This window comes from Gopherus flavomarginatus, chromosome 9 (genome assembly GCF_025201925.1).
Source record: "Gopherus flavomarginatus isolate rGopFla2 chromosome 9, rGopFla2.mat.asm, whole genome shotgun sequence".
Taxonomy (NCBI): Eukaryota; Metazoa; Chordata; order Testudines; family Testudinidae; genus Gopherus; species Gopherus flavomarginatus.
Window position 1 is genome coordinate 6,552,419 of NC_066625.1, and position 13,701 is coordinate 6,566,119.

A 13,701-nucleotide genomic window follows, 5' to 3' on the forward strand; every position below is an offset into this window, starting at 1 on the left:
AATACACTGAGAAGTCTGGCACAATGTTCAGTTTGTGTCACATGATGGGGAGGGGAGGACCCGTGGAGCCTCTGGGAATGGATGGAATTTGGTACGATCCTAAGGCAAAGTCTTCTGCAGCCATGTCCTTATGAACCCCAAAGGTAAGTCATCTCTGGGCAGGATGGTTTAGCAGCATCCACTAGCACTGGGGCTGGACAGAGCATGACTTTGTTATATGCAAGGAAGCCATCCCAACCGTCCCCCTTCAGTTTAGTCACAAAGTTTTAACAAGGGGTACCAGAGAAGCCCTGCCAATATAATCTCAGCTTCTGGCCCAAGGTGGTGTTCAGGCAACTGAGTGCTAAATGGAGATGTCCTATTATAGGGGCTTGAGAGCAAGGAGGTATGGTATGAGTAGTTGCATCGCTAACATATTTTAGCAATCAGGGTGTGCATTGATGATGATCAGGAGGTTGCTTGGAAACACTGAGCACAGTTAGTACTGTCTCTATGGGATAAATGGTTGATCCCATAGTAGGTTATTGCACAGAATGGTTTGGCCTATGCAAGGTGGTTTCATAGACTCACAGGCCTGGTCTACACTAGGGAGGGGGATCGATCTAAGATATGCAACTTCAGCTACGAGAATAAAGTAGCTGAAGTCGACGTATCTTAGATTGACATACTGCCGCTCCCCCGTCAACTCCGCTTCTGCCTCTCACCCTGATGGCATTCTGGAGTCGACTGGGGGCGCGTTCGGGGATCAGTATATCACGTCTAGATGAGATGCGATACATCGATTCCCAATAGATCGATCACTACCTGCCGATCCGGCGGGGAGTGTAGACATATCCATAGATGATGAAAGCAGAAAGGACCCCTGTGATCATGTAGTTGACCTCCTTTTGCATAGAACTTCCCTGAATTATCCTCTGTTTGACCTAGATCTGTTAGAAAAACATCCTATCTTGATTTTAAAACTGCCAGTGATGGAGAATCCGCCATGACTCTTGGTAAGTTGTTCTAGGGGTTAATTTGCAGCAGCCTGATGGTTTAATCAGCCTGGACAGGATGGGATCTCCTTGGTTACCACTGAATCCAAGTTAACCGCTGACATTCCTGGCTGTTTGCTGAGTATTTGATATATAGTGCATTGAATTCAAAGTGTCTTTTCTATGCTGCACCATGGTACCACAAGCATCTCCTGTCTTCAGAAGCTCAGATAATGCAATAACCACCTCATGTGTTTCCCAGCTGTTAACATACCATGAAAAATAAAGGAAGCTATTACCAGACAGGAGATGAAAATATCCCTTTTTCCTAGGCAAGATTATTGCACTGAGGAAATGGAAAAGACTCATTTTCTTTTGCAAGGCAACTGGTATTTAGCTTTAGAAATGTACATTGCAGTTCCTTGAACTGTGTGTTGGATTTTCTCACTGGAGTTACTTCAAACTCAGTGCCTTCTTTCTCATTAAGTTTGGTGAGAGAGGAACTTGTAAAGGTTTCACATTAAAGACTGTAACTTGGAGTGAGTGTTGGTTTATTTGGGAAGGTCAGTTTTCTATGTCATGGATCTGAGTTCACGCACAAGGTCTACTCCAACTCCTCTTGGAGCGAATGGAGAGCTTGCCGTTGGTTTTAAGGGCCATAGTTAGGACATCCTAGAAAGATCCCCTCCAGGTTTCTGACCAGAACTTTGGATCAATCAAAACAGAGAACCCACGAAGAAACTTTCCTAGGTTTTTTAGTGTGGTATTTTCAAAGGCCGCTAAGAACACAAATCCCATTGACTTTCAGTGGCACTTGTACTAGTTAACTCTCTTGGGTGTTTTTGAAAAGCCCACCTTACACTCAAAGCATGTAGTCTGCTACAGATAGACCTTTAGCCTGGCTAGGCACATCCTACAAAGCTTCTGACTTTTTGCCTTAATGCTTCATTTTAGTGCATTGCTTAAAGATTGTCATAACTATAGAGGGAAGGGAACAGCCCTCCTGTGTACAATACTATAAAATCCCCCATGGCCAAAGACACCAAAATCCTTTTACCTGTAAAGGGGGAAGGCTTTTGTATGTGCTCTTTGTTTTGGGGCTTGTTGGCTCTTGGGACTAAGAGGGACCAGACATCAATCCAGGCTCTCCAAATCTTTCTGAATCAGTCTCTCATATTTCAGACTTGTAAGTAACAGCCAGGCCAGGCGTGTTAGTCTTATTTTTGTTTTCTCAACTTGTAAATGTTCCTTTTCGCTGAGGGGATTTTACCTCTGTTTGCTGTAACTTTGAACCTAAGGCTAGAGGGGGTTTCCTCTGAGCTATATGAACCTGATTACCCTGTAAAGTATTTTCCATCCTGATTTTACAGAGATGATTTTTACCTTTCTTTCTTTAATTAAAAGCTTTCTTTTTGAGAACCTGATTGATTTTTCCTTGTTTTAAGATCCAAGGCGATTGGATCTGCACTCACCAGGAATTGGTGGGGGAAAGGAGGGGGGATGGTTAAATTCTCCTTGTGTTAAGATCCAAGGGGTTGGATCGGTGTTCACCAGAAACTTGGTGAAAAAGTCTCTCAAGGCTATCCAGGGAGGGAAGGTTTTGGGAGGAAAGGGGGTGTTCCAGACTGAGGAATCTGGATGGTGGCAGCGAAACCAAATCTAAGCTGGTAGTTAAGCTTAGAAGTGTTTATGCAGGTCCCCACATCTGTACCCTAAAGTTCAGAGTGGGGGAGGAACCTTGACAAAGATCTTGTTATTCTGGGACACAACATGAGTGTGATTATGGTGCATGCTACAGAAATGGGCATTTGCTCTATTATAAGACCTGATAGAATGTCCTTCCAGTTTTTCCTTATACACTGCCTCTCTCTTTTCTGTCCCCTCTCCAGTTTTTAATGTATTTTTTGAAATGTGGACACTAGAACCCGATGCAGTATTCGAGGATTACTCATAGAATATCAAGGTTGGAAGGGACCTCAGAGGGTCATCTAGTCCAACCCCCTGCTCAAAGCAGGACCAATCCCCAGACAGATTTTTGCCCCAGATCCCTAAATGGCCCCTTCAAGGATTGAACTCTCACTCCTGGGTTTAGCAGGCCAATGTTCAAACCACTGAGCTATCCCTCCTCTCTGAAAGTGTTTAACCACAGAAACATGTAATTGCCTACATCCCAAGTTTGTCTGTGAAGTCTCACCATGGCTGAATCACCTTCCTTTCCATACTCACTTCTCCATTTATCTATCTATGTATGGCGTTAGCCCTTTTTACTAGAGCGTCACACTGAGAGCTCATGTTGCGCGGTTTGTCCACTAGGGCCCCTAACTCCTTTTCCAAGTCGCTGCTTTCCAGAGGACAGTCCCCATTCTGTAGGTGCCGCCTGCCTCCTTTGTTCCCAGATGTATGGGTTTGCATAGGGCTTTATTATGTGCAAAGTGAAACAGTGCAATAAATTCCTTGAGGAAATGAGTGTGTTTACCATGCGGAATAATAAAAAATAATGCCATGTTTCTCCTTATGTATCAGCTTGACTTTGTGTCTTTCTGTCTCGTAGCCGGACGAACTGACCAACGCTTTGGAGATCAGTAACATTGTCTTCACCAGCATGTTTGCGCTGGAGATGGTCCTCAAGCTCCTTGCCTTTGGTATCTTCGGTTACATCAAGAACCCATACAACATCTTCGACGGGATCATAGTCATCATCAGGTCACTGCACGCTGCATGATACTTTCCACCATTCGCCTCCAAGTAGCTCTGGGAGACCTTAGACAAGTCATGTCATGCAGAGGGTAGGAGTGATGTGGGTTAGTGTGAATTTAGAGCTCAGTGGGATTAAGAGCAGATTGACCTTTTAGGGTTGTATCTTTAGAAGTGCTGCCCAAACGAAATGGACGTGACAGACGAGGAGTTCTATTTCTGCCACTCATCTGGCGGCATGGTGAATTTTCCACTGAAACCCAGCAGAACTAGTTCTGGGGAAAGAAGTGTAACCACCCCAAGTTGTGGCAGTACAGTGTTTTCCCAGAACAAATACATGAATATGTGACCTGGAAAGGCAGGAACAGGGCAACGCTGTAAGAAGGTGGGATTCAATAGGTAATGGGTGTGGTGCCCGCTAGAGAGGGCTCCCAACAAGTGGTAGGGGTGCTGCAGATCTGGGGTGGCTTGTGCTGACACATGTGCATGGGAGAGGCTTCTTCTGCGTCTGTCCATGCTGTAACTGGCTTGGCCTGCACCAGTCATCCCCTGAGCTTCGTGGCTGCTAAATTCACTCTAATTTTGAGAAGGAAAAACATCAGGCCAGATCCTCAGCCTGTGTAAATCAGCATAGTGTTGTTGACATCCATGATGGGATGCCGTTTTACACCAACTGATGGCTGGGCCCCTGGAGTTGAAATAAGTCATGCCAATTAGAGAGGGGTCCAGAAGAAAGTCCCAGATGCAAACAACTCCAACTCTGAGATTGTTCAAACTCCAAACCCAATTTTACACCTGGCTCCATCTCTTTATAATAATAATCTGAACTAAAACCCCCATGTTTGAACCCTCTGGAATTTCAGGGCCTTCCAAAATCCTAATCTAAATCTTTGGCTGAAGCCCATCTCTGATTTGCAATGGTCCAGACCAAAAATGCGTATAGAACACCATTAAGTCATTTACTTTATCGCTAGATGCTATAGAAAACAAGCAGGTTAAACAGCACTATAGAAGAAATAGATTAAGCATATATATTGAAGGGGGCTAATTCTGAGATCTTTCCAAAGTCAAGAAGGAGGCAGAGCTGCAGAGGCAAATATACAAGGTGACCTCCCCCTACCCACACTACCTGTTCCTACAGGGCTCTCTGATCCCAGGTCACAGGCTGGGCCAGACACCCTGTGAGCTACCCACAAGCCAGTTAGCTATGGGTTTTGTTGTACTGTACATCAAACTGCTACGAGTCAGACAAGGACAGTGAGTTTGTTGTTTTCCCTCTTGTGCTTCCGTAGTGTCTGGGAGATCATTGGCCAATCCGATGGAGGCCTTTCTGTGCTAAGAACTTTTCGGCTGCTCAGGGTCCTCAAGCTGGTACGCTTCATGCCCGCCCTTCGCCGCCAGCTGGTGGTCCTGATGAAGACGATGGATAACGTGGCCACCTTCTGCATGCTGCTCATGCTCTTCATCTTTATTTTCAGGTACCAGCAGCTGCTGCTTTTCTCCTTGGATTAATTGTTTGGCTTGCTTAAATAAAATGTAAATTAGAGTGACAATAGAGCATGTTTGCCATGCAGCCTAGATGACAGATGTGCTCACAATAGACTGACAGGCAGATATTCAACAGATGATTTACCTCTTTGAGGTCTCAGTGTTTCATGCAATCCTTGTAATTCTGTAGACAAATGAAGAACACAAACTGATAACAACAGAAAAACCATCACTCCAAAGTTCCTGAGAGGCACAGGACAGGAGCGGCAGAAGCTTCCTAAAACTGTGGGGGGCAGGGGGAAGAGAGTGGGTGCACCAGCACCTGAACCGTGGCCCTGCCCCTCTGTGCCACCCCTCTCCCCTGAGGCCCTGCCCCTGCACCGCCTATCCCTCCTCTCCCAAGAGTTCCCCCTCTGTTCCAGCACTCCTGACCCAGGAAGTTATCCACAAATGGAACTTGATGGCTTCATGTTTTAGAGGGAGGAAGTATGGGGTCCAGGAATTTTAACACTGGACTGCAGCTGAATAGCTCAGGGGGTTGATAACAGGGCATGCAGCCTGTCACTAGCTTCGCCTCCTTGAGTTCTGGGTTTGACTCTGACCAAGGTCAATAGTGAGGATACGTGATCCAGAAAAGCAAGAAGAACTATGGAGGGAGAGTGGGGACAAAGGTGGGCAGTTGACCTGATGTTCTTTCGGGGGGCTATTTACCCCTACTTTGTAGAGAATAGCAGGGGTCATTTCCAATGCCTGTTTAGTAGCCAAAATGAAATGGATTGTTGGTCTTAGTTAATTTGGTAGTGGAAAACTATCTGTAGCACCAAAAGTCACTTCCCAGCAACTCCATGGGATCTTCTGTCCATGTCAAATAGAAGACTTTCAGAAGAATAGTCCAGATTCTCAGATGGTTCAAATTAGCTTATTTCCATGGATGTGGGCCCACCGGCTTCAGTGTAAATTAGCTGAGAATTTGCCCCAATACCGATGACAAACATCTTGGAAGATGGTATTTTTTATTAAATACTCAGAAAGCGCAAGCAATTTATGTTAACTGTTAAATCTTCTGAATGTTTCCCTTGGTTTGTGTAATTCCAAGCTGTTTTCTCTATTCTTTCTCTGTTTGATGTCATTCATACTTGTATATTTGTCATGCACATTGTATATTTGTCATGCTTGTGTCATACGGAATAGTTCCTGACCACATATCCATTACGCTGCTTTGATAGAAGGAACTCAAAAGTGAGGGAAAGGCTACCATTGCAGCTGCCACTAATTGGCCACTTTGTTGGCATTATCAGCAAAGAGAATGAGGACTGAATGGTTAATGAAGATTGAGTGACCCTCTCAAGAGCCAGGAGTGGTCAAATCAGCTGTAAGGTCCATTTTTCATAGAAGATCCCTTTCTGGGAAAATCTCTGGGACCTGGTTGGCCTGAGCCGTGACAGGTCAAATGTGCTTTGTTATACTCACATTTAGTGAAGGTATCTGCTTTTTGCCTGAGTCCTAGATAATGAACGGAAAGTAGCCCCTCCAGCACCCACAGCCCTCTCCAGAAATTCCTCAGGGAGGATACGGGAGATGGAGATGGATTGTTTGAAGAGTCTTCAGCCATGTCACCCATAATTCCTTGGGCCAGTAACATCCATCCCCAGTCAAAGGCCGCATATGGTGTAGAAAGTTCACCAACTGGTATTGCAGCTCTGTCAATTATCGGAGGGGTAGCCGTGTTAGTCTGGATCTGTAAAAGCAGCAAAGAATCCTGTGGCACCTTATAGACTAACAGACATTTTGGATCATGAGCTTTCGTGGGTGAATACCCACTTCGTCAGATGCATGTAGTGGTAATTTCCTGGGGCAGGTATATATATGCAAGCAAGCTAGAGATAACGAGGTTAGTTCAATCAGGGAGGATGAGGCCCTGTTCTAGCAGTTAAGGTGTGAAAATCTTGGTATATATATGCAAGCAAGCTAGAGATAAATCTTAGTTTTCACACCTCAACTGCTAGAACAGGGCCTCATCCTCCCTGATTGAACTAACCTCGTTATCTCTAGCTTGCTTGCATATATACTGCCCGTGGAAATTTCCACTACATGCATCTGATGAAGTGGGTATTCACCCACGAAAGCTCATGCTTCAAAACGTCTGTTAGTCTATAAGGTGCCATAGGATTCTTTGCTGCTTTTGCAGCTCTGTCAATGGGAACCCAGAGGCCATCGGGCTCTGCAATGGTGGGTCTTCTGTAGGCATCTGAACTGAAATGGCAAGTAGAGGCTGGAGGCCTCAAGAACCAGTACATTTGGTGATAGTTCACCAGGGAGTTAGTGCAGGAACATAAGGACAAAAGTTATATCTAAGTCGTGCTGTTCTGCTTTCACCTTCTGGAAAGGCTGTTTTGTTGTATATAGGAAACTCATGCTCTGATTCACGTTGTAGTTGGTGTTCTCCTCTAAGGAGGTCTCACTTCCTGCCTGCAGGAGCACAGATAGCACTCTCAATAGACCCACAATGTGCAGCTGTTACAATAAAGTGATCCCCAAAAGCCCTAAGATGCTCCCTAAAACCATGTGTCTCATGCAGTGATGTCTTCTATGTCGCTTCCTTTCCCTCTCCAGCATTCTCGGCATGCATCTTTTTGGATGCAAGTTTAGCTTGAAAACTGATACGGGGGACACAGTTCCAGACAGAAAGAATTTTGATTCCTTGCTCTGGGCCATTGTGACGGTGTTTCAGGTAAGATCTGGGACCGCTGATGAGTTTTATTCTCTACCAAGCAGACAAATGTTGTTGCCTTTCAAAAAACTTCATTAACAGCATCACAGAGTTAATTGGACAAACTTACCTTGAAGAGGTTTGTTTCGGTTCTTCCCAATGAATCAACTGGTCTCAGACTAACTCTGAGTGGGCAGATACCCTTGTCACAAAACCCACCACTATAATGATCTCGCTTCTTAGCAAAGGCCAAAGCCTGAGAAGGAATAGAGACTGAGCAACACTTTCGTATCATTACGTTTGTGCAAATAATAGCAGATTTTCTCAGTTCAGTTTTGATTAAACTAAAAAGTAGGAAAAAATTCTGGTCGCCCAAAACACTTTGATACAAAACGTTTTGTTACATTCAGGGTTTTTTTTTGAACTTTGTTTCAAATTTTATCTTGATTATTTAAGGTATAAGGAAAAAGCAAAGGGATAAAATATTTTGACTTTGAGGGAATTTTTTTTTCCCAGAAAGAAACATTTCAGCAGATTCAACATGAATACATTAAATGTTTCGATTGACCCAAATCTGCATTTTTTTGCCCAAAATTCAAGAAATTTTGCCCAGCTGCAATCATTATACAAATCAGGTTGAAACATATTGGTCATTGTGAAGGAGGCTTCTAAAACCATTCAGTGCTGTACCTGTTCCATGAATAGACAGAAGACTTCTGTCTCCAAGGATACCAATCCAACACCTTCTTCCAGCACTGAAATTCACTTTTTAAAAATACTGTGTTTTAGAATTGGGGGGAGAACAGACTGTCTCAGGCCAATCTAGCTCAGCAAATTTTGTAGGTACTGGCTACACAAACAGTGGATTTGGGCTGAGGATTGCTGGACTGGTAAAGACTGTGACACAAAAGAAAAGCAAGGCAGAGAACTGGAAAATCTCTGTGTAAACTAGCCGACTTTCCTGTGTAGACAAGATCTAAGGTATCCATTGGAATGACTCATATACTTCATAACAGAGCAATGAAGCAACTATTTCCAGGAAGGTATCTCTCCGCAAAATTAGCTGTCTTTCTGCTTAAGAAATCAGTCCTTATAATGGGAAGCAGAGTGAGTATATTAAAGGCCCCCTAACAACCACCAGTATAGTGGAGGAGAGCTTAGGAATGTTAAGCAGGATTCCTAGGTACAGAACAGGTGCACCTCATTAAATAAATTGCAGTCCATGTGCAAACTGATCCAAACTCTCCATAATGCAGAATGTTAGTTCTCCCATATATAAACAAAGATGGATTTTAGTTCATTGCGAGGGGAAACTGACATCACTTCCATGAGGTTCATACTGTTTTAATAGTGGCTCACATATTTATTTTTAACATTCAAAGTCGTGTGTGTAAATAAATTCAGGGTGATGCACAAGGACATAACCTTAAGGGGAGGCACAGGATTAAATGCAGCCGAATATGCTTTTCCACCCCCAGATGCCACCAACTCGTTGTTCCTGTTTTACAGCAGTGCTAGAGGACATCTTCATTGTAAAGTCTGGATTAATGAAGGGCAAGAAGCCATCGTCTTTTTTTTTTTTTTTCAAGTCCCTGGGTTTTTCAGCTATGGAAAAGTTGGCAGGCTAGAAATATCTTAAGTGAATCTTGTGAAGGCTCCTTATAGTCAGACTAGTCTTTTCAAAGAAAATCTGTTTTCCTGCCAGTTTATCATCTCTTTTCCACCCAGCAAGCAGTTGTTTCCTTTCCTGAGTTTCTGGAGATCCCTCGTGTCAATGACTGTGAGGAAAACTTGGTTTTTTTCCCCAACTCCAGTTAACTCATAATGAGAAAAAATGTTCTGATGAAAGGAAAGTGTGGCCCTGAAAAAGTGTGACCATCTCTTGGCACAAAACTGATGGTGCCATGGCAGACCTATCAACTGGTAGCTGATCACCAGAGTACACATAATCATTTGGGAACTTCCCCTCCATGTAATAGAAGTCGCTGCTTGTGTGCCCAATACATTACCAGAGTGGAGATTTGAACTAGCAACCTTTGTGGGTCATAATGCCGCTAGGTGAGCTGAAAGGGGACCTAGTGCAGAAGAGTATCTCAGGGGGAAGCTTGCAGATCTATCTCATGTGCTGAGATCTAAATAAAGGGATCCTTTGCGGGCTCATCTGGTTAGCTCTCTAGTGAGTCAGAAAGGAGAGCGAGTGCTGCCTCTGTAAAGGAGAAAGGGATAAATCAGTGATTCAATGTGCATTTTAAACCAGCTGCTCCCGACGAGCAGAGAGGAGTAATCGGAAAGCCTTTCCTCCCCACTGCATGCAGATCCTCACCCAGGAAGACTGGAACGTGGTGCTCTATAATGGCATGGCATCCACCTCCTCGTGGGCGGCACTCTACTTCGTGGCCCTGATGACCTTTGGCAACTACGTGCTCTTCAACCTCCTAGTTGCCATCCTGGTAGAAGGCTTCCAAGCAGAGGTAAGGGGGCTTAGCAAGCGATGGGGCAGGGAACTGGCAGCTGCACGTAGGGAATGGATGAGGGGTTCAGTCTCATGAGCTCTTCATCAGTAGGGAAATAGCAGCTTATTTCTAAATGACCCTCCAAGGACCACAGCAGAACGTGGCCCCCACAGGCCCTCCAGTAAAGCCCACCTGGTACAAGACAGGACGTTGATAATCCAGTGCTCATGGAGAGAAAGGGCCAAATTGAATTAAGCCTGGTCTACACTTCAAAGTTAGTGTCACTGTGTTGGCTAGTTGGGGGTGGGGGCAGTTACTGACATAGCTATGTTGGCATAAGTCCTAGGGTGGATGCAGTTATACCGGTATAAGCAAAGTAGGAGTGATAAAGCTTGTGATGAGGTGCCCTTGTGTTGCCTGGCTAGCTCTGATGGTTCCATCCTTGAGAGGATGATCCAGTGGTTAGAGCACATGCATGGCATTCACAAGACCACAGTCCACCCGGTTTCCGGTGACCCTGGGCAAGTCGCTAAGGGTATGTCTGCCGTTTGTGCTGGAGATGTAAACTGAATCATCCTGAGCGTGGTCCCAGCCGAGACTTGAGGCACGGACTTGGGCGATTGGCTGCTTCCACCACTGTGACTATGCTTCTGGTTTTAGCGTGCTAGTGTGGGTATGTCCTTTTGCTGGAATTGACACCTGCCGCACCTGCACAGATGTGTCTACACTGGGAGTTGGGGATGTGGATTCCCAGCTCGAGGAGACATTCTTGTGCTAGCTCTCATTGACCTAGCATGCTAAAAATAGGATGTGCCCGGTGGGATGGGCTCGACGCTCTGAATATGAACCTATGGTCTCTGGTGGCAAGTACTGGGGACAGGAGCACTGGTCTAACCCAGTATGGCTGTTCATATGTACCCCCACCTGAAAATGAGTGCTATAACAGTATATGTGGCCAGGGGACTGGATAATGACCAACCACTTGTTCTTGGGTAAGGAAGTTTAAAGAAATAACTGTTTCTCTGTCTGCTTTGAAAAGTTTCCAAATGTCAATCCTGGAACCCGCTAACCTATTCTGCTCTTCTCCGTTTTTTCCTTCTGAGCAAAACAGATCCATATGTAGCATGGAGTTTTAAATGAGAATTATGATCCTATTTCTGGTTTAATATATTATGAAGAAGCTTTTGTGAAGTTGGTAGGGCATGGACATGATTTTGAGACTCGCCTAAAATCATCCAGCCTCCGTTCAAGTTGAAAATAAAGATCCAAAAGGCTTGAATCACATTTTTGGATTTTTGAATTTTTTTAGTATCCCCAGGTGTGCAAGAACAGAGAGGCTGCTTCGCGCTTTGGAATATTGAAGCAGCGCTAAGCACAGGGGAACTCAGAAACAAAATGAGGAATGGTTTTCAGTTTTCATTCTCTAAATTCCCAGGGTGTGGAGAGGGAAAGAAAAGCTTTGATTTATTAATTATTTTTGATAAGCTTCCATCCTGTCCCCAGAAATCTCATCATATTCATATTTATTCTGCTTACATTACACTGAGGCAACACTGCGGTTCACTGCAAAGTACCATTGAAATATGCATGCACCAGAAACACCCTTCTCCTAACTCTTACAACAGCATTTTTCCCCTTTAAGATGATCTGTATGGTTTCCATTATTAAAATGTCCCTTCCCAGCTTCCTGATAAGTACCAGGACAGGCAAATTAATAGAAACAGCTGGAACAGAGCCCAAGTTTGAAAATGATCTTATCTTCATTGTTTATTCCCAGACTCACAAAGCAGCTTTCTCAGGATCACAGATCTGCGTGATACGTGCACTTTGCTGGGGATGCTACAACTCTTCGCATCCTTGCCTCTTAGTACAACTGGCACGAGCCTGCTTCTATTGAAGTCTGTGGAAATTTTGCCACAGACTTTAATAGAAGCAAGATCAGCCCAAAAAGAAGGAATTACCAGTATTCATGGAGAATCTGGCTGCTGTGTCCCAGCAGGTCGGAGTTTTGCTCTGCGGTGTTAGTTGTCTTCCAAGTCACACGTGCTGTGCCGCAAGCTGGACCCAAAGCCTGTTGGAAAGTGCCTGGACTCTGATACAGCCGGCTGACAAATCTGAGGCCGATTCATTTACATTTTAATATGGTAGCTTTTCATGGATTAAACATAAAAATGAATAACCCCATCAGTGCAGTAACCCTGGTGATGTTTATTTTTATATTGAACTCCATTTGAAGCTGTTCCCCATGTTATCCGTTTTCAATGTGCTGCAGATTTTTGCACTGACGGCTACATCATAGAAGTAGTCAGTTGAAGAAGGTTTGAAAACTGGCAACTGATCGGGGACACTTTGAGTGCTAGGCACCTAAGAAGGTGGGGGAGGCAGGCTGAGATAATTGGCTGAACACGTTAGCTGCACACTACTGTGTACACAATCCACGGTGACACAGGGAACAGCACTGGACACAGAACATTCATTAGGAGGTGTCAGAGATACCAGCCAAATAGAAATGAATGAAAGTTTCAATCTAGACTTTCCCAGAGCTTGGGTGTGTTTTGAGGTGGGAGTGTAACATAGGAAAAGGAACTGGGTATCTAGACTGTAAGTTCTTTGGGGCAGAGATTGTCTTTTTGTTCTGTTCATACAGGACCTAGCACAGTGGAGTCCAGGGGCCCCTAGATGCTGTGTGAATACAAATAATAATACTGTTATATGTGTGTATCACTGCCCGCGGTTAGATGGAATCAGAATAGCTCAGATGTGTGTCACAGGCCCTGTATTGCTAATGAGACTCTCATTGAACTCAAGAGGCAGGGACTGTTCTTTTTGGGGGCTGAAGGATCTAAGTTTTATCTTTTGCTTCTACCACCAAGTCCTAAGCCGCTATAAATTTGTTACAGTAGGTAGAACTTGAGTGATAAGTGTTTGTGTTTGCCTTTGCCTAAATCATTCTTCACCTTGGTTTGTTCCTGCAATGTTGCCCATATTTCATGACTCATGCTGCTTTTGAAGCTCCTGTCTCTCAGGGTCCATTAGTGTGTCTCAGCGCCACACCTCCCGGCCCTCGGAGAAGACGCTTGAGGATATTATAAGAATGCTGAATGTGTGTTCCAGCCGTCTATGCTGGGGAAAGGCCACCGGTATCAACCTTTTGATCTTCAGCAGGTTCCAGAGATAGGAGGTCAAAAACAATCCAGATGAAGCGCGCAGGCTGTGCCAAAAAATTGAATAGCTAATTGAAATCCAGGAGTCTGCTGAGCAGTGTCCTTTGTGTTCTGCTTGGGGTGTAGAGTAGATGCAGCTGTTTGATGTTGCCAGGCAGACCCAGACAGTCATACTTTGCACTTTTCACTTGTTTTTTTTCTAAGTGCAAGTCCACATT

At 44.5% G+C, this 13,701-nt stretch overlaps 1 protein-coding gene across 3 annotated transcripts in view; it reads left to right on the plus strand.

Moving 5' to 3' along the window:
- CACNA1H (calcium voltage-gated channel subunit alpha1 H) overlaps window positions 1-13,701 on the plus strand; it is a 199,371-nt gene that overhangs the window by 110,308 nt on the left and 75,362 nt on the right. For all 3 annotated transcript variants that reach the window (XM_050967253.1, XM_050967254.1, XM_050967252.1), the window contains exons 9-12: window positions 3,526-3,677; window positions 4,961-5,146; window positions 7,770-7,887; window positions 10,182-10,337. In XM_050967253.1, coding sequence (XP_050823210.1) covers window positions 3,526-3,677; window positions 4,961-5,146; window positions 7,770-7,887; window positions 10,182-10,337 — 612 coding nt within the window. The remainder of the gene's footprint in view (window positions 1-3,525; window positions 3,678-4,960; window positions 5,147-7,769; window positions 7,888-10,181; window positions 10,338-13,701) is intronic.